Source organism: Arachis hypogaea, chromosome 9 (assembly GCF_003086295.3).
Source record: "Arachis hypogaea cultivar Tifrunner chromosome 9, arahy.Tifrunner.gnm2.J5K5, whole genome shotgun sequence".
Lineage (NCBI taxonomy): Eukaryota > Viridiplantae > Streptophyta > Magnoliopsida > Fabales > Fabaceae > Arachis > Arachis hypogaea.
In genome coordinates this window covers 34,230,533-34,252,265 of record NC_092044.1, presented here as the reverse complement: position 1 = coordinate 34,252,265, position 21,733 = coordinate 34,230,533, and the positions used below count along the sequence as shown (strand labels likewise).

The following is a 21,733-nucleotide window of genomic DNA, read 5'->3' as shown; positions in this document are numbered from 1 at the left end:
CAAATGCTTAGGAAGTAAATTCACCAGCATTATCAAGACGAATTGCTTTGATTGGATTTTCTAAAAATTGTGTTTTTAATCGAATAATTTGAGCAAGTAATGTCGCAAATGCCAGGTTGCAAGAAGATAATAAACACACATGTGACCATCTCGAAGATGCGTCTATTATGACCATAAAATATCTATAAGATGAATAGGTCCACATATATCGCCTTGAATCCTTTCTAGAAATTCAAGGGACTCAAATCCAATCTTTACTGGTGATGGCCTTAAAATTAACTTTCCCTGAGAACATGCAACACAACAATATTCACTAGATTTAAGAATCTTCTAGTTCTTTAGTGAATGTCCATGGGAGTTTTCAATAATTCTCCGCATCATGGTTGTTTTCGGATGACCCAATCGGTCGTGCCAAGTTATGAATTCATTTGAGCTAGTAAACTTCTGGTTTACAATGGCATGTGATTCGATTGCATTAATCTTGGTATAATACAACCCAGATGAAAGTGAGAGTAACTTTTCTAATATAACCTTTTTATTTAAATCATGGGTTGTGATATACAAGTACTCATGATTTCCCTTATTCATAGTCTCAATATGATATCCATTTCTGTGAATATTTTTTAAACTCAATAAGTTTCTTAGAGACTTAGTCGACAATAGTGCATTATTTATTATGAATTTTGTTCCTTCAGAAAACAAAATTATAGCTCTTCCGGAGCCTTCTATCACATTACCTGAGCCAATAATAGTATTCACATATTCTTCTTTTGACATAAAATGGGTAAAATATATATCACTTTTGAGAATGGTATGCGAACTTGCACTATTCGCAAAGCAAACATCTTCACTATATGTCCTTACCATTCTCTTCAAAGACAAATAATAATAAAATGAATAGAAATATTTACGTAGTAAAATTATTTCCTTGATTGAAAATATTTTTCTAAGAAGTATAGTATATACTAAAAATTTGATTATTATTATCTTGGTACATTTATTAATTTTGAAATTCAAATGCATAAAATTTAACAAGAAGTTTCTTACTTTATTTATTCACATGAATATTTAACAAACACACATATTAAACAATTCTATCATTGATCAAATGGTCAATATTTTCTTCAAGATCCTCAAAGAAATAAGATACATCATAATGGGTGGTGGAATTTTCAGCAATATTTGAAACAAAATTTGTTTCCTTTCTTTTGTCATCCTTTTTCAAAGATGCTTGATAAAGATCGACTAGGTGCCTTGGGGTACGACAGGTACACGATCAATGGCCATTTCCACCACAACAGAAATATTTATCCTCAATTAATTTATTTTGCCTATTGTTCCTTTTTTTATCCTACTTCTGGTAAGATCCTTTCTTGTGAACATAATTCCTTTTCCTTCTATAATTTTTCTTGTTACCAAAATCTTGTCATTTACCTCTTCTGGAGTTATGATTTACCGCATTTACTTTAGAAAATGGGGCGGCGCCAGTTGGGCGCACTTCATGATTTCTTAAGAGCAACTCATTATTGCGTTCAGCAACAAGAAGACAAGAAATTAGTTCAGAATATTTTTTTAAAACCTTTTTTTCGATACTACTGCTGCAGGAGCACATTCGAGGCATGGAAGGTCGAGAAAGTTTTCTCTAACATATCGGACTTGAGGAAGTATCACCATCTTTTGATGATTGTACCTTTTTTCAAGGTCTTTCCACAGATATGCAGGACCTTTTAATGTAAGATATTCATTTTTAAATCATACGTCAAGATGACGACGAAGGAAAATCATGGTTTTGACTTTATCCTTTTGGGATACATTATTTTCAGCCTTAATGGTATCTCCAAGATCCATTGAATCAAGATGGATTTTAGTATCTAGTATCCATGATAAATAATTATTTTCAGATATATCAAGAACATTAAATTCAAGATAAGAGAGATTTGACGTAATAAAAATTTGTTACCTAGAGTCTTCCTAAAATTTGATAAGAATCTCGTGCTGATAACATGTTGTAAAATAAATAAGGAAGAGGTAATAAAGTATAAATAGAAAAACACTACTATCAGTATTTATCAATAGTATTTGCTACTATAAAGATAATAATATATTAATATTGTATTAGTAGTATATGAAGAGAGAAAGTAAAGAAGTACTTTGTAGTATAAGAAAAAGAGAGAGAGATAATATTTATTTTATTATTGCTGTGTATTTTTACCTGAGGTTTAGCCTCCTATTTATAGGCATACAAAAGATAACATTTTCAATCTTAATTAAATTCATTCTCTTTTGAGAATGGACATCCACCTATTCAATCTTATCACAATATATATTATTTTTATTGTACATTTTCATTGTTAATTCTGTTGTAAATTTAACCAACTTGGGTTGGTCGAGTGATCATTTCACTCATCCGCTTAAATAAGTAGTGTCAGGAATTTGAACCCTATCTTATGCATGCAGTAACTCATTGGCCAATGACAGATTCTTAAATGAAGCTCAGATCCATAACGAATTAGTCCTTAATATGTCGGATTGGAGATACCGTTTGGGTAAATAAAAATAATCCTGTTGTAAATTTTTAGTATCATTATTGTAGCAAATGTATTATGATGTGTTTTTTTAAATTAAAAAAAAATGTAGTGTGTATTTAATATATATAGAACGAGAAATTATTATAAGTCAAACGAGAAATTAATACCCCGTGTGCTCTATCCGTCCGAGAGTAATATCCTCTTCCTAATGTAATTAATTTCAGTCAATTACATCATATATTGTGCAATATTTTTATTAATCCACTTTCCCATAAAGAAAAAGGAGTAGTACTCCAAAAGTCCAAATATTTATTTTAAGAAATTTTAATTAGATATTTTAATCCTCAATAAATTTTAACTATTAAATTAGTTTACAGTTTTTATTTTCTAAGCAAATCATCATAGATCATATTTTGCTAAAATATTTAGAAAAATTAATTCTATCATTATTTAATAAATATATAAAATCTCTTAAAAACTTTTTAAAATTCTCATATCAAATTTTTAAAATAAACAAACAAAATAATGCATATTTATCTATGAACTAATAATTTAACAAATGATTCGATAATTAAAATATGTTGACACATAAAGTGCAACAAAAATTCCTTATAAAGTGTTTTTGATATTACTTAAAAAAGAGAAATAAAAACCTGCAATTAACTGATTATTATTCTTTATTCCTTAAGTCATTAGTCGTACATATTCATATTGACCTGTATTTATTTATATTTTGAACTTATTCGTTGATATAGGTATATCTAATGTGTAAAAGAAAATTATTAACTTAATTATTTATATAAAATACATTAAAAAAGAAATTAAATATGAAAAGGATGTGACCTATTATGTACGGATACTGATATGAACACAGAACACCACACAATATGGGACACGTCCTTATGCGAATTTTAAAATATTATAAGACACGCAGACACACATACAAAAATATAAAGTATTTTGAAATATTATTGTTCTTGTATGGATACCTGAAGGGAGAGCTCGGTCCCTGGGAGTCGACGCCGAGTTGTTATCTTCGGTGCTGACCTTTGAGCTTTTGTGGAAGTCCGAGCTTTTCTCCAAGGAGATGTCCAATTGCGCAGAGCGTGAGCAAAGAACAAGGGGGGAGTGTACCTGCAAAGGCACTCCGAAGATTCAGTCAGTATTGAGAATTCAATGTCCCATTTGAAGATAAAATATCATACCTTTATAGGTGAGATAAAATAGGTCGGTTACATTTCTATTGATCATCTGAATTGAAGAGCAATTAATAGGTTTTAACAAGTGATAATATCTGATTGTAACGTATAATGCCGAGTTATAACGTAAAGTGCCGAGTTATGGTGCATAATGCCGAGTTATTGTATATAATGCCAAATTATGACATCGGATTTATAATGGTCGTATCATAGCCCCCAAACTTAGCCTGACTATATTTTGATAAAGCAGGTTGAGCTTTTTTTTTTTAGTTATAACTCGGCGATTTGAGTTATAGGTATGGAGCCCCCAAATCAACTTACTTTATTAAAATAATGAATAATTTGAATTTTCAGACGTAATTTGAAGTTAACGTGTATTGGAAAGTGTAGTAGTCTTGTCATTGATTGTGCCTTTGATTTTTCCAATGAAATTTTGAACCGTTGATTTAATAGATGCAACGGTTAGGTTTTTTCATGGAATCGAGTAGTTAATTTGAATAGTTGCTGAGACGATGTTGATAAAAGTGAATTGGTTGGGCGAGAATATTGAGTTAGTTCACCGTTGTTTGGTGATTTGATTGAGTTTGATTGCGCATGTGTAAACGATGCGACTTTGAATTGAAGAGTTGTCGCGAATGGATAAGTGTTTGTACTTGTATGATATGTGATTGAGTTTGTTGACTGTTTATAGTCATAGTTCGGAATTGAAAACTGGGTTTGATTGCGCATGTGTAAACGACGCGACTTTGAATTGAAGAATTATCGCGAATGGATAACTGATTAAAGATTGTGTTTGATTGCGCATGTGTAAACGATGCGACTTTGAATTGAAGATTTATCGCGAATGGATAATTGATTGAAGATCGTTGATAGTCATAGTTCGGAAGATAGTTGATATAGATCTGATGATAGTTGATATAGATTTGACAAAGAGTGATAATGATTGATATAGAAATGATAATGATTGATATAGCTCAGATAATTATTGATATAAATATGAAAATAAAGATAATAGATATAGATTTGAAAATAGAAAAACAGATATAGGTCAGCGAATAGGGATAACAGATATAGGTCGACAAATAGAGATGACAGATATAGGTCGGCAAATAGAGATGACAGATATAGATCGGAAAATAAAGATAACAGATGTTGATCGACAATTAGAGATAACAGATCTGCAAATAGAGATGATAGATATGGATCGAAAAATAGATATAACAGATATAGATTGGCAAATAGAGATAACAGATATAAATCGGCAAATAGAGATGACAGATTTAAATCGGCAAATAGATATAACAGATATAGATCGAAAAATCAGATTTAGATCGGCAGATAGAGATATCAGATATAATTTGGCAAATAGAGATATCAGATATAAATTGACAACTAGAGATAACTGATAAAGATCGGCAAATAGAGATAACAGATATAAATTAGAAAGTAGAGATGACATAAATAGATCGACAAATAGATATAACAGATGTAGATCGAAAAATCAGATATAGATCGGCAAATAGAGAGATCAGATATAAATTGGCAAATAGATATAAGAGATGTAGATCGAAAAATCAGATATAGATCGGCAAATAGAGAGATCAGATATAAATTGGCAAATAGAGATATCAGATATAAATTGACAACTAGAGATAGATGATAAAGATCGGCAAATACAGATAACATATATAAATTGGAAAGTAGAAATGACATATAGATCAGAAAATCAGATAACAGATGTAGATCGGCAAATAGGGATAACGGATATAAATCGAAAAATAGAGATGACATATAGATCAGAAAAATAGAGATAACAGATATAGATCGGCAAATAGATATATCAGATACAAATTGAAAAATAGAGACGACAGATATAGAATTAAAAAATAGAGATAACAGATATAAGTTGAAAAATAGAGATGACAGATATATATTAGAAAAACATATATAGATCGACAAATAGATATAACTGATATAAATGGGCAAATAGAGATAACAGATATAAATCGAAAAATAGAGATGATTGATATAAATCGGAAAATAGAGATGACCGATATAAATCGGATAATAGAGTGACTGTTATAGATCGGCAAATAGAGATTTTTAATATAAATTGGCAATTAGAGATGACTGATATAAATTGGACAATAGATATAACATATATAAGTTGGCAAATAGGGATAACAGATATAAATCGGAATATAAAGATGATTGATATAAATCGAAAAATAGAGATGACTGATATAAATCGGATAATAGAGATGACTGTTATAGATCGGCAAATAGAGATTTTTTATATAAATTGGCAAATAAAGATGATTGATATAAATCAGACAATAGATATAGATCGGCAAATAGATATGACTGATATATAAATTGAAAAATAGAGATGACTGATATAAATCGGCAAATAGAGATGACTGATATAAATTAAAAAATAAAGATGACAGATATAGATCAAAAAACAGATATAGATCGAAAAAACAGATATAGATCGGCAAAACAAATATAGATCGGCAAAACAGATATAGATCGACAAATAGATAAACCAGAGATGAATTGAAAAATAGAGAGATGATAGATAATGATCGGAAAAACAGATAAAGATCGGAAAATAGATATACCATAGATGAATCAAAAAATAAAGATGACAGATACTGATCGAAAAAGCAGATATAAATCGGCAAATAAATATATCAGATGATTTGAAAAATACAGAGATGACAGATAATGATCGAAAAAGCAGATATAGATTAGAAAAACAGATATAGATCGACAAAATAGATATAGATCAGCAAAACATATATAGATCGGAAAATAGATAAATCATAGATGAATTGAAAAATAAAAGATGACAGATATTGATCGGAAAAGCATATATAAATCGGCAAATAAATATATCTGATGATTTGAAAAATACAGAAATGACAGATAATGATCGAAAAAGCAGATATAGATTAGAAAAACAGATATAGATCGACAAAATAGATATAGATCAGCAAAACATATATAGATCGGAAAATAGATAAATCATAGATGAATTGAAAAATAAAAGATGACAGATATTGATCGGAAAAGCATATATAAATCGGCAAATAAATATATCTGATGATTTGAAAAATACAGAAATGACAGATAATGATCGAAAAAGCAGATATAGATCGGCAAAACAGATATAGATCGACAAAACAGATATAGATCGGCAAATAGATAAACCAGAGATGAATTGAAAAATAGAGAGATGACAGATAATGATCGAAAAAACAGATATAGATCGAAAAAATAGATATAAATCGGCAAATAGATATACCATAGATGAATTGAAAAATAAAGATGACAGATATTGATCGGAAAAGTAGATATAGATCGGCAAATAAATATATCAGATGATTTGAAAAATACAGAGATGACAGATAATGATAAAAAAAGCAGATATAGATCGGAAAAATAGATAAAGATCGTCAAATAGATATACCATAGATGAATCAAAAAATAAAGATGACAGATATTGATCGGAAAAGCAGATATAGATCAAAAAAACAGATATAGATTGACAAAACAGATATAGATCGACAAATAGATAAACCAGAGATGAATTGAAAAATAGAGAGATGACAGATAATGATCGGAAAAACAGATATAGATCAGCCTTTTTCGGGCCTTAATGATTTACTATATGACCTTTATTTACAAAGGTGCAGGTAAGTTTGAAGCCATTGGAAGGAAATGGGGCCTATAGAAAAAAGGTTGTTTATTTCGAGGCCCCACGGTGGGCGCCAATTGTTCTTGTATGGATACCTGAAGGGAGAGCTCGGTCCCTGGGAGTCGACGCCGAATTGTTATCTTCGGTGCTGACCTTTGAGCTTTTGTGGAAGTCCGAGCTTTTCTCCAAGGAGATGTCCAATTGCGCAGAGCGTGAGCAAAGAACAAGGGGGGAGTGTACCTGCAAAGGCACTCCGAAGATTCAGTCAGTATTGAGAATTCAATGTCCCCTTTGAAGATAAAATATCATACCTTTATAGGTGAGATAAAATAGGTCGGTTACATTTCTATTGATCATCTGAATTGAAGAGCAATTAATAGGTTTTAACAAGTGATAATGTCTGATTGTAACGTATAATGCCGAGTTATAACGTAAAGTGCCGAGTTATGGTGCATAATGCCGAGTTATTGTATATAATGCCAAATTATGACATCGGATTTATAATGGTCGTATCAATTATAAAATATAAAATATTTTTTAATTAAATCGTAATAATATTTTGATATTTGTTTGATATTAAAATATAAACTATTTTTTTAATTATTTAATGTCTTATTTTAATTATATCAAATATTTAAAATATTTTTTATTTTAATAAATAATAATATATTATATCTAAATTTATTTCAAAAATATATGTTAAGATAAAATTGAACATGCTAACACGTGATAATATTTAAGTGCGTCTAAATATATTCAAAAGAATATTTTTTATTTTTTATTAAGCCAAAATGTGTCTAATGGAAAGACACGACCATGCTTCATAGGATGTGACTAAAAGTTACGAGACTTAATTACGAGTGGAATTTATTTTAAAATACCCCAAGTGATTTTAAAGTGGATTCAAATGTAACAATGGAAATTAAAGATGATTTTGTGATTGTTGTAATGATATGATTGCATGAAGGACCATAAGAGTAAGTCAACTAGTGACTCGGGGACAGTGGTCACGACACCAATTTCCACACGCATTATCACATAACATAGCAAATAGTGATAATACACTTTCTGTGATTCTCTTGTTGTTACCGACAACATAAATTTCATCACATGGTTGTATCACACTTAAGAGTAAGAGACATGGTGAATAATGTTATGAAAGAGGCACAAGGGAAGATGATTCTTGATTCAGAATGGGTTGCAGCAAGGTCCACTGAGGTTCAATTCAGTGGCATTCAGCTCACCACAACCAACCCTCCTTCCACCGCTGCCCCAACTTCCCCACCATGGATGCATGCTCTTGTTCCCGGAACGTAATCCCTCTTTCTCTTTCTGTTTTCTTTATTACACTGAATTATCTTAAGACCCAAAAAGAAAAGATAGAGATAAGAGTCAGAGACAAGAAAAGTTATGTTTTTGTCTTTGTTTCCGTTTTACTATCTTTAGTCTTATGCTACCTTTAACATTAGAGACATTAACGAGATAGTAGTTAACTCTTTTAGTAGCTTTACTTGCCATTATATTCTGCACATTTGTTAGAATGAGATAGGTATTTTGAATAAACAAATAGATACAAATTTGTAACTTTTAGTAACATTTTTCCAGTTCTAAGTTAACAAACGCAGCCTTATTATTTTAGCTGCAATGATCCATGCACACGCTTTTTGTTTCTTTGATACTCTCTTCGTTCCTCGTTATCGGATTCTGTTGGAGTTACAGATAAAAAGGAACAGAGTTCTCTGTTGAAACCTGCTTCCTTGTGAAAGTTGAGTTTTGAACATGATTTGAGAATTAAATTGAATTGGTTTAAGTGAGTTTCATTCATTTTCCATTTTCTTTCTTGTGACAGTGTTTTGGGAACCTTGGTGAAGAATAAAGTTGTGCCTGATCCTTTCTATGGACTTGGAAATGAGGCAATCTTGGATATTGCTGATTCTGGAAGAGACTATTACACTTTCTGGTTCTTTACAACCTTTCAGTGCAAGCTGGTAGGGATTCTCCTCTCTCATATGATACAATTTCAAAAGTTTGAAACAGTATCATGATATATAATATTTATATAATTTTATTATTCAAGTTCGACTTTGGTGTAAGGCCTTTTCCCCCATCATAGCATATAGACTCCAAATTCTAACCGAATTCAGTTTATCCTTTTCTTGGTTGAGCCTTTTGCAGTCAGTTAACCAAAAGTGTGATCTGAACTTCCGCGGAATCAATTACTCTGCTGATGTATATCTAAATGGGCACAAAATGGTTCTCCCAAAAGGAATGTTTAGGAGGCATTCTCTTGATGTCACTGGTATTCTCAATCCGGATGGCAGTAACTTGCTTGCTGTTCTAGTTCACCCACCGGATCATCCGGGGACAATTCCTCCTCAGGGGGGACAAGGTGGCGACCATGAGGTCAAAGATTAAATCACTGGATTTAATCCATTGAATTTTTCCCTCTCAATTGCTTAACTTTTCTATTTTGTTGATTTTTATAGATAGGAAAAGATGTAGCCACACAGTATGTTGAAGGTTGGGACTGGATAGCTCCTATAAGGTAAAGTTGATGTTGCTTTTAATTTGATTATCTGAAATTTGAAGAGTTTCTGGACTATCTAAAGCTAATGCTAGAGTTAATTTGATTGCAGAGATAGGAACACAGGAATATGGGATGAAGTTTCCATTTCTATTACTGGGGTGAGTTTTAAGGAATGATTTAAGTTCCTTGCAAACTTCTTTTTCTCTTTTTTCCAATAATGTTGTGATCCATATAAAGTACATGCCTTTTAAAAAGAAAATGCATTTTAGCTTTCCAAACTTTCAGTAAATCATGATTGAATATTAAAAATATTTCCAAACCATCAAAGAGTTGATTTGTTAAGCTTGTTTTTTCCATGCATCCCCTTATAATTAATTATTTGATAAATATGATCAAGCATATTTGCATTTTTATTTTTAATATAGTTCATAGTACTTCTAGCTGCTCTTTGATAGGATGATTCTGGTGTCTATATTTGGCGCAGCCGGTAAAAATAACCGATCCCCACTTGGTGTCCTCATTTTTTGACAATTATAAGAGAGTATATCTACATGCCACAACTGAGGTGGAAAACAGAAGCTCCTCAGCTGCTGAGTGTTCTTTGAAAATTCAAGTGACAACAGAACTCGAGGGGAGTGTCCAATTGGTGGAGAAGCTTCAAACTCAAATGCTATCAGTTCCTCCAAAATCTCGAGTGCAATTTACTTTTCCTGAGGTCAGTGACTGCAATCATTCTTCCTGGGAAAATGCTCAATCTACAGCTTTGTTGTTTCTGGTTTAACCTTTTGAAACATGAAGAACTTAATCCTTAATCATGACATCTTTTTTCAAGAACTTTGTTACTTTGAGTTAGCTTTCCATTTTCATAACTTATTTGTTATGTTGTCTATGTTACTCACTTAGTTCTTTCTAATTTTTTTTCTCCCTATGTTGATAAAAAAAATGTGATCCTTGATTGATTTCTAACCTACTTTTAGTATTGATCCAATTAAGTTGGGTAACTTGAAGTTTCGCTGCTTCTATTCAAGTGTTAATGGTCTGTAATGGCAGCTCTTCTTCTACAAGCCCAATTTATGGTGGCCAAATGGAATGGGAAAGCAAAATTTGTACGACGTTGTTATTAGCATTGATGTTGAAGGATTTGGTGAGTCTGATACATGGAGCCATCTCTTCGGATTCCGCAAAATTGAAAGCCATATTGATGATGCTACCGGTGGAAGGTATGGTAAAATTTCCAGTATTTCTTTAGTAGCACATACCATTTTTTTAGTAGAATTCCAAACTTAAATTGTTTTCAGATTTTGCATGATATGTTTTGTTGCATGTTTATTATATCATAGGCTGTTCAAGGTCAACGGAGAACCAATTTTCATCCGAGGCGGTAACTGGATCTTGTCTGACGGGCTACTACGACTTTCAAAGAAGCGGTATGAGACGGAAATCAAATTTCATGCGGATATGAATTTTAACATGATTCGTTGCTGGGGTGGTGGACTGGCTGAAAGGCCAGAATTTTATCATTATTGTGACTATTATGGCATTCTGGTAAGATTGGTTTTTGCTCATTATGTTGCTTTATCATTCTTTCTCCTTGGTTTATTTGTGTCCTTTTTTATTGGTATAGTTTTTTCGGAGATCTCAATAGTTTGTTTGTAATTAAGTTCTTATATTGTTGTCATGATACAGGAAGTAGTAGCTTTATATTTGATGATATTAATGATTTGACTCTTGCAGGTATGGCAAGAGTTCTGGATTACTGGGGATGTTGACGGGCGCGGCATTCCAGTGTCAAACCCAAATGGTCCGCTAGATCATGATCTTTTCTTGTTTTGTGCAAGAGACACAATCAAACTTTTAAGAAATCATGCTAGTCTTGCACTTTGGGTTGGTGGAAATGAACAGATTCCACCAAAAGATATAAATGCTGCTCTGAAAAGTGATCTGAAACTTCATCCATTTTTTAAGCATGTAAATGAAAATGGAAAACCTGGAGTAGTTGAATTGACCCCATCATCTGCCACGACGAATTCATCAGGGGACCCTAGCCAGTATCTTGATGGCACTCGCATTTATATAGAAGGATCATTATGGGATGGATTTGCAGATGGGGAGGGGAACTTTACTGACGGACCATATGAAATTCAAAACCCTGAAGATTTTTTCAAGGATAGTTTCTACAAATATGCATTCAACCCGGAGGTCGGTTCCGTAGGAATGCCAGTTGCTGCTACCATAAGAGCCACAATGCCTCCAGAAGGATGGCAGATACCATTATTTAATGAACTTTCCAATGGTTATGTAGAAGAAGTTCCAAATCCCATTTGGAAATACCATAAATACATTCCATACTCAAAACCAACCATGGTTCATGATCAGATTCAGCTCTATGGTATAGCGAAGGATCTTGATGATTTTTGTTTCAAGGTATGAGAAACTTTTATCTGGTAGCCACTCATTCATGTTGAGTTTTCCATGATATTATCTTTGTTGTGCAGTTGCGGGGTGTGTTTTTTTTTTTTTTTCTAACTGATCTTTTCAGGCTCAACTTGTAAACTACATACAATACAGAGCTCTTCTTGAGGGATGGACTTCTCGCATGTGGCGCAAGTGTACAGGTGTGTTGATTTGGAAAACACAAAATCCTTGGACTGGTCTGAGAGGTCAATTTTATGATCATCTTCTCGACCAAACAGCTGGATTCTATGGCTGTCGATGCGCTGCAGAGCCAATTCATGTACAGCTTAATCTAGATACATATTTTATAGAAGTAAGTATCTAAGAGACTATGACTAAAGTTGTTCTTTCAATAAGATGAGAAAGAAAATAACACATTATTAACAAAACAAAATACTCCCTTGTCTCTTGATTGAAAATTGAGATAGGAAGCAAATGGGAGCAAGCTAAAAGGATATATCTGCAAATCATCAAGATTTTCCAGTTCTGAAGAGTTTCTGGAAGGTCTTGCTTTAATTTTTCTTTTATTTTTCTTCTTAAAACAGGCTGTTAATACTACATCAGAGAGATTGTCTAATATGGCTATTGAAGCTTCAGTGTGGGATCTAGATGGAATGTGTCCATACTACAAAGTTCACGAAAGCTTCACCATGCTACCTAAAACAGTCACACCTATTTTCGAGATGGACTATCCCAAGTTGGAAAACGCAAAGCCGGTCTACTTTCTTCTGCTCAAACTCTACGACAAATCGGATAACAGAGTTTTATCAAGAAACTTATATTGGCTGCACCTTCCTGGTGGAGACTACAAACTACTGGAGCCATATAGGAAGAAGAAAATACCACTCAAGATAACATCAGAGATTTTTGTTAAAGGATCCACTTATAGATTTAAAATGCATGTGGAAAACATATCTAAAGGACCAAACACCGAAAACAGTTCAACAGAACATGAACTGGGTTGGTTTAAGAGATTACACAGATGCATTGGTGGTAAAAATAATGGTTTGAAGGTATCTGAAATTAAGGGAAATGGTATAGGTGTTGCTTTCTTTCTTCAGTTTTCTGTGCATTCTTCAAATAAGGACCACAAGGAGGGAGAAGACACAAGAATTCTCCCTGTTCATTACTCAGATAACTATTTTTCATTGGTTCCAGGAGAGGCCATGACTGTTAAAATTTGCTTTGAGGTCCCTGAGGGTGTCACTCCTAGAATTACTCTGCAGGGCTGGAATTACAGTGAAGGACACACTGTACTTGAAGCTCTATGAGGATGTCGCAGAGAAACACTGAAATTGATCAACTGTGTATATATTACCATTAATAAATGCATTTGAAATTCAGAACTAAACAAGCCCCCTTCTCTCTCTCTACATTTGAAAATTCATCTTTTCCCATTTTTTGTTTTAGATAATAGTCATAATATCATTACAAGGTTGAAATATAATCATACTATTAATGTATGTACTTTCCCCCCCCCCCCCTTAATGGCATATCATTTATATACTTGTTTATGTAGCACTGTAGCATATTATACAAGCTTAATGTTATTTTAATATGAATTTTGAAGTGATCACACAAATTGACATGAGCCACAATTTAAGGTCGGGACGCAACAATGATGAGAAAATGTATTAAAAGATCATCATATCGCCTTCATGAACCTATTAATTGAAGAAAAGATGCTTGCTGCTTTTCCAAATAAACTTTGACCTTGTCCTGACTTCTGTTCATCCTCGCCAAATAAAATCTGGACCACATAAAGGTCAATGGACTATCATATTGATATATGGGATTAAATTTCATCCATAATCAATGTAAAAGTTTATACTGATATCTAATCACGTGTGTGTTTGTAATAGAAGGGCACCACCTGTGTTAAATGCTTTTACTAATGTAATAATTCATGATTGACTTTTTGCTAAAACCCTGCTTATACTCGCAGGTCACATTGCATTGAAATTGAATTCTTTGTATATCACTGCACAGAAAAACTCTTAAGAAACTTCTGGTTTTGTATTATTTAATGCATGCATAACATCTTTTGGTTCAGGTTTTTATTTTATTTTTTCACTATGAATTATTCACCATCCTTTGCTTGTCCTTCCTCTTTCCAATAATTTATGCTTCTCCGAATCTCCCTCTATTTTATATAGGAAAGTGGTTGTATCCATAAGATCTGGCAATTTAATCTGGAACTAAAGCTACTAACCTCAAGATCTGCATAATCAGGACGGTTGATGAATTCCTTGGCAAGCAAATATCTGTCTGGCCTATCCTTGTCATCACTGAACACTTTCCACATTCTGAGTGTGATCAAAACACGACAGGAATCAAACAGCAGATCAATGTGGTTAACCAAACAATTTAACATATTGCCTACAGCATGAAATTTGACCAAATTTGAATAAACAAAAATGACCGTGAAACATCTGGGGGAAAAAAGATATTGATTATTGAATCACATCTAGCAAAACAAGTGGACCAAATAATCCACTTTTACGGTGGTCTAAGGTAGTCTGGGTTTGGGTAAGAGCAATATGCAATTTTTTAAATGTGATACTTCTTATGAGAGGGAACAGAAGAGCCTTACCCTGGATAACACCTGAAGATTGCACCGAATGGCATTGGGCGCATGTGATAAACTGTTGTAAAAGTGCTGCGCAAAAATTGATCAGAGTTTAGTCTTCTGATAGTGTCAGAATAAGCCAATTCTTCAAAATAAAGCACATGAAAAAAGACTTTTATATAGTAAATTACTTGGTTGAAGATAAACATAACATTTATATAATGCTAGCTACTCTGATTTTTTACTTCAAGCTTCGTAACAAATGTTAGCTTGGCCTGCCAAAAATTACTATCACCAGAAAAACATTAAAAAAAAAAAAAAACATGTACATGTTTCCCTGTGATTATGTGATATTATATATGAAAATCCTCTAGTTATAAAAGTATTCATTTAACTCCATAATATTTAGGGTATACTAATATCACACTAGACATGCTTGTATTTTGTAAAATATGACTCTAATCTCCCTTATAAACACGACACTGACTTCCATAGAGGGGAGGTTAGTGTTGGAGGGACAAGTCGTAATATCGTCTAAACTCAGGGGAGGTCATGTAATTTACACGATATTATTTCTCCCAACAAGTTTAAGATAAAAAGTAAACAAAAATAGCTCAGAACCAAACCTTAGAAAGAAGCGCCTTAATCTCCGGACATTGATACCAACACCAACATCCTCGCTAATCAGGCGTGGATTCCACATGATAAGGGGTCTCACCTACCAATGTGCGAGAAGTTTGTATGAAACATATATGTGCACAAAAACGCAAGAGAATGACATCAGTAATAAAACAGGAGAATTCAGTGCAGGGATGTACTGGATCACTTGAGAGATTGGATGCGATTCTCTCCACACTTTCTAACATCTGATAATCAGGAACAACCATAACCACAATCTCATCGTCACTCTCTATAGGCTTCCGGTCACTTAAGCTGGATATACAGAAGACCGGAATGTGAGATATATGCAGCATGACTATAAGTACAGAGAAAAACTTAAATTCTACAAATAGAAATGTAACTGAACAACCATCAAGCCTTAAGTGAAATACAAAAGAATCAAATGCTTACAAAAACTACACTACCTAACTATGCTGCTCGGGTGGAAAGAAAAATAAAACATAGAGCGTTAATTGATGTGATGGCAGTTACCTTGCAAATCTAAACTGAGCATCCTTCCACCGGTATTTAAGAAGAGCAGCTGCGCCAGCATCTGGAAATATGGCTTTAACTCTCTATCAATCAAACTCACAAACTTAGCAACAAGTTTACAGTGTATAAAATAGATTCATTAAGGTTTAATTACTCTGCCGTCGGTCCTTACAGTTTCACTGAATTTTCAATTAGGTTCCTATATTTTTTTTTCCTTTTCAATTAGATCCATATATCATATCAGATTTTATAACTAAGTCCCTACCATAACAAAAATGTTAGAATTAATAGAATATTTTGTTAAACAAAACGGAATATTTAGTCAAGTGTTAGGCATATTTGTTTTGTTTAACAGAATATTTTGTTAATTCCAATGTTTTTGTCACATTAGGGATTTAATTACAAAATCTGATATGGTATAGGAGCCTAATTGAAAATCCAGTGAAATTATAGAGACTGACAGAATAATTAAACCATTCATTAAAACACAAATTGCAAAACCTTATTGAATTTGAATCATCATAATCATAAAAGCATGCCTAAGTTTAAGTATTTGTCAGCATCTATTTTGTGAATCCTTATGTCATGTAGAAAATCAGTCAAAGCACAACTATCGCTCTATTGAATCATTATGTCAATGAATTTTATTGCATTTTCTAATACGTGTAGTTTACTTCAATTAGTGGAACGGAATATAGCTATGGCTATATTTATGAGTTATTTAATTTTTCTCTTCATAACCAAGAACTACGGGTCTAGAACAATTCAAATAAATCAAATGACATATTAGTAGTCTTCTTATTAGAAATAAAACTATGGACTAAGTAGGAGTATAAGTTGGATGCTAAAGAAAGCATAAATACATTTGCACATGTAGCAGCAGAGAAAGCATTAGTGTTGACCATAACTCACAGGTGTCAATAATGTAGGTTACATCAAAAGAAACCAATTTAACTTACATGAACCTAACAAAACAATGGATCATATATAGAAGTATTTCTAAGATATTGAATAGAAAATGGCATTTAAAGTTTAGCAAATTCTTCACACATTTCAATTCCACTAACCTGACATTCTGTTTCTGCGATAAGTGTATCCAAGAAAATCCTTGACAATTCCCAGAGTTCTACCTGTGCACCTTCATCATCTAAAAATTGCAGTTGGGGGATTAAGAGTTCAACCTGTGAGCAAGTTAAAAATAGTTAGTTCAAGAAAAATGAGGTGCTAAAGCAACTCAAAAGAACAAACTAAGCCACCCATTAACCTGCCTTTGCTTAAAAAATCTCAGTTACATGAGACACAAAATGATAAAAATTTGAATGCCAATCTCAAAAAAAGAATAAAACTAGCACTATCATAGTCTTTTTTAATTTAAACATGTTAAATAAAGTTATGAAGTTGATCTTAAACAAAATTTTCAGTACAATTAATCAAAGTCAAAACACCAGGATTCACCCAAGAATATCCACAGAGAAGCATTGTTCTATCTTCTATAAATGAAACCACACCTTAAAAAAAAGATCTGCGACAAATATCCAATTGATTACAGCAAGTAGTACCACAAAATTGAAAGCATAAAGTATAAAAAAAAATTAATAAGGACATGAAATTTTGGCACATACTATGGCTCTCATCCCTCCTGAAGAGACAAACAATGCAGCTGCCTCACTTGATTGTCGCACCGCACCCTCCAAATCTGAAGGCAAACAACTGAAAACACAAAAATTGAGTTAACATCTTCTAGACACACATTATCACAATTTAGACCAAACTCCAAGGCTAATAAACGCATCATCATCTCAATAAATTCATATTTGGACTTCACCAAAAAATTGTTTAATTAACAGCATAAACTTTCAGCAACAAACGATCATTTACATAAACGAACTGAAGATAAAGCACTATTGAAAACATAAATATAAACACTATCCAATACAATGTTTCATGGCTTACAATTTTCAAAAAGCTACGATAACACATAAGTTGGAAAAGGAAAGTAATATTAAATATAAATTAATCAAATTAATTAATTAAGAAAGGTAAGGCTAAAAGGTGGTCGAAATAGAAGTACCTGTCATCTTCTTCCTTATCGCGATCAAGATAAGGTTCTGGTTCTGGACTCTGAGGCGTGTCTGTGTCTAGGGGAGTTTCACCTTGGAATTTATCAAACTTGGCAAGGATTCTAGTGGAGGTGGCACGGTGGAGGGTGTAGCGGTGAAAAAGGGAAGAAGAAGAAGAAGAAGAAGCAGATAAGGGAAAAGAAGAACGAGTGGCTGTGGATGAAGCTGAAGCTGCGAGGGTTGAAGGAATGTAGGTATAGTGGAAGTTGCAGGTTATAGTTGATGAAGCCATTTTAGTTTGTTGACTGTTAGTTACCCTGTTCCAACATCCAAGGCCCTGGAATGGATCATCAATTCATCATCATTCACATTCCATAATCTCACACAAGTGCGTCTCGCTCTCACGCTCTCACAGTTCCACTTCAAACTTGAAAAAAAAAATAGAAAATGAAATATAAAAAAGAGATTTAAAAATTCTTTATTTTCTCAATTTTTTTTAATTTGTGTTCATTTATATGAGTTTTAATTTTTCATGCAATAAGTCAATTAACAGAGTTTTACTGAGGGAAAAATATAGGATACTAAGATATAAATTTGGCAACTGTTATCAACAATAATTAAAAATACTTAAATATAATTTATTGTTTATTGAGACATCTAATCATGTCATAATTAGTTTTTAAATTTATTATTTTAAAAAATATTATCTCGATTTAATTTATAAAGAAAACTAATATATTATTAATTGTAGTATCTATCACTTAAAAAGAGAAAAAACATGTTTGTCTAAAGTCTAAGCTTTCAGAGCTTCATCTTTTAATTATATATTTAACAATGCTGAAATATTATTATTTTATAATCTTGCCCTTAAAAATTATCAAGAAAGAAAAACCCATGGCATGAAGAATCACACATAAAATATTATAATATGGCAGTGTATTATGATTTTGAAAAAAAAGTAAATAAGTCTCTAATTTTTTGTTCTGTGAACATTTTTGTTTTTGACAATTTAAAAATATTTTTTACGTTTATAACCTCTTTAAAAGTTGGACTATGAATCCCTCCATTCATATGGATCCTCGAACTTAATGAAAAAGTTTGACATAACTTTCATTGTGCTGTTACAAAAAATACGAGAGAATTTTTTTAAAACGGCACAAATAAATTCCTTTGCTACAAAACTACATCATTTTATAGACAATCCTTCCTTTTCACATACTCCCATCCCTTACAGTATATGTAATACCTATAATACTCATACCACACTTAGAGAATTACATAAAATTCTAAGAATACAAACGATAATAACAATCTGTTTTTTCCTCCAAAAACTCCATTACCTAGGTTGAGAAAGTTGTGATGTACAATCGCTGTTGGAGAGGGTGAAGAAGATTTCATTGTTGTCGTAGTTGCTATCTTCGTCATCAAAGATAAGATTAAATTGCTTAGTGACTCGATTTTCAGATTAAATGGTTATGTAAGTATGAACTGTTTTGTAAAAGGGTTGTTTGTGCATGTTGAGAGTGATGTAAAAAAAAGACAAAAGTATAATTGTCAGTCGATTGGATTGAATCGCATTTGTGGGAGTTTTGCTTTAAAATTTATTTTCTGTTAGGACAAAGGTTCTTGGTTAATTTCTTTTTTTATTTTTAAAATTAACGCACAACTTCATTTTAGTTCAACTAACTCTGCACACAAGAAGTAATTTTCATATTTCAAAAAGCAATGCCTTTCATAAAATAGAAAAGAAATCAACCAAGAACCGTTGTTCTAACATGGAATAAATTTCAAAGCAAAAATTTCAAAAGCGCGATTTCAATCCAATCGCTTCACAATATTATACCTTTTTACATCACTCTCAGCAGGCACAAATAACCTTTTTACAACACAGTTCATATTTGCGTAACCATTTAATTTGAAATTTGAGTTACTAAGCAAAGTAATCTTATCTTCGATGACGAAAACAACAACTACAATAACAATGAAACATTTTTCACCGTCTCCAAGCAACTGCACACTACAACTTCCTCAACCCACGTAGTGAAGTTTTTGGAGGGAGAAATAGAGTATTGTTCATTTGATGGTTGGTATTCTTAGAATTTTATGTAATTCTCTAAGTGTGGTATGGGTGTTATAGGTATTACATATAAGGTAAGGAATGAGAGCATATAAAAAGGGCTACTTATGAAGCGACGGAGTTTTGTAATAAGGGGACTTATTTGTCCCATTTTAAAAAGGTTCACTCCATGTGTGCATCCGTAACGGCCAGTTCAGTACAACGGGAGCCACATCAATCTTTTTCATTAAGTTCGACGGACCCATATGAACTGAGGGATTCGTATGTCCAACTTTTAAAGAGATAAGAGATTTAAAAATATTTTTAAATCGTTATGGACGAAAATGTCTGCGGGATAAAAGGTCAGAGACCTATTTATCTTTTTTTTGTATAATTTTTTATTTTAAAAGAATAATTTATATTTAACCTCTTTTATATTATTTAATTTAAAAAAAATATTACAAAAAACTGTTAAAAATATTTAATTTATAAAAAATATTTAATATTAAAATTATTTAAAAGTATTAATTTTGTTAATAATTAGAAAAAAGATTATTTTAAAAAAAAAAACAAATATATTCTTAAATTATTTTTTTATTTTTTTATAAATATATATTTTTTTAATTATCTATCATACTCAAATTCTGATTAATACATTTTCGTTTTATTGACACACCTTTATTCATAACTCATAACAAAGTTTTGTTGGTGCGAATCAAATAAAAAGCTGAAAGACTAATAAATGTGTCTTAATTGTTTTATGCTTTGACAGATTATATGAATATTGTAGCTTAGCTTTGACTAATAAATCAATGTTTTATATGAATAATATGGCCTTGAGGTTTGAGAAGAACTAGTTCATGAAACCAAAAGAGGAGTATACTCCCCGAGTCTTACGTTGTTATTACTTATTAGTAACCTTATTAGCTATTCCAAGAAAAACGATTTGCAGGTCTCTAGTGTTATTAGATGATATATATAAGGAATATAAGTCTAATATAATAATATGGTGCTGTGCCTCTTATTTGATTTTGAGGCCAATTTCAAAATAATTACCGACCATGATTCGCGTCATGCCATGCCTCAAGAACCATGCATGATAAATGTGTGACATTTGGAAGATTCATAAATTCAAATTCAGCATTCATGATGCTTAAATCAATTTTGAGACTTGAAAACAGTGATTGAGAATGTCACGCCTTATAACTTATAACCCTAAGTACTGGGACATTGCTCTATCTCTGTGTCTATCTCTTAATTACTCTATTATCAATGTTTTTAAAAATTAATAATTAGTCAATAAATAAGAGAAAATAAGAAAAATTAAAAGACTTACTAATGACGAATTTGTGATTCACAGTAACAAATTTTTGTTATGAGTTATGGATCAAGGTGTATTAATAAGAAATTGAGCATAATAGATAATTAGGGAAAAGATATATTTACAAAAAAATAAATAAAAATAACTAAAAGATATATTTATTT

General features: G+C 32.0%; 2 protein-coding genes across 2 annotated transcripts; one reads left to right on the top strand and one right to left on the bottom strand.

Annotated features, from left to right (window-relative positions):
* The first annotated feature begins 8,354 nt into the window (after positions 1 to 8,354).
* On the top strand, positions 8,355 to 13,765 carry LOC112710838 (mannosylglycoprotein endo-beta-mannosidase). Its single transcript, XM_025763267.3, has 11 exons — positions 8,355 to 8,743; positions 9,280 to 9,418; positions 9,606 to 9,833; positions 9,917 to 9,975; positions 10,067 to 10,115; positions 10,442 to 10,672; positions 11,008 to 11,177; positions 11,298 to 11,502; positions 11,692 to 12,381; positions 12,497 to 12,724; positions 12,957 to 13,765. The coding sequence occupies exons 1-11, from the start codon at positions 8,541 to 8,543 to the stop codon at positions 13,680 to 13,682; spliced, it is 2,928 nt and encodes a 975-aa protein (XP_025619052.1). The 5' UTR covers positions 8,355 to 8,540; the 3' UTR covers positions 13,683 to 13,765.
* Positions 13,766 to 13,942: 177 nt separating this feature from the next.
* On the bottom strand, positions 13,943 to 18,678 carry LOC112710839 (uncharacterized). Its single transcript, XM_025763269.2, has 9 exons — positions 18,204 to 18,678; positions 17,755 to 17,842; positions 17,200 to 17,313; positions 16,133 to 16,215; positions 15,799 to 15,913; positions 15,607 to 15,698; positions 15,005 to 15,070; positions 14,624 to 14,717; positions 13,943 to 14,161 (listed from the first exon to the last, which is right to left on the bottom strand). The coding sequence occupies exons 1-9, from the start codon at positions 18,482 to 18,484 to the stop codon at positions 14,057 to 14,059; spliced, it is 1,038 nt and encodes a 345-aa protein (XP_025619054.1). The 5' UTR covers positions 18,485 to 18,678; the 3' UTR covers positions 13,943 to 14,056.
* Positions 18,679 to 21,733: the final 3,055 nt, after the last annotated feature.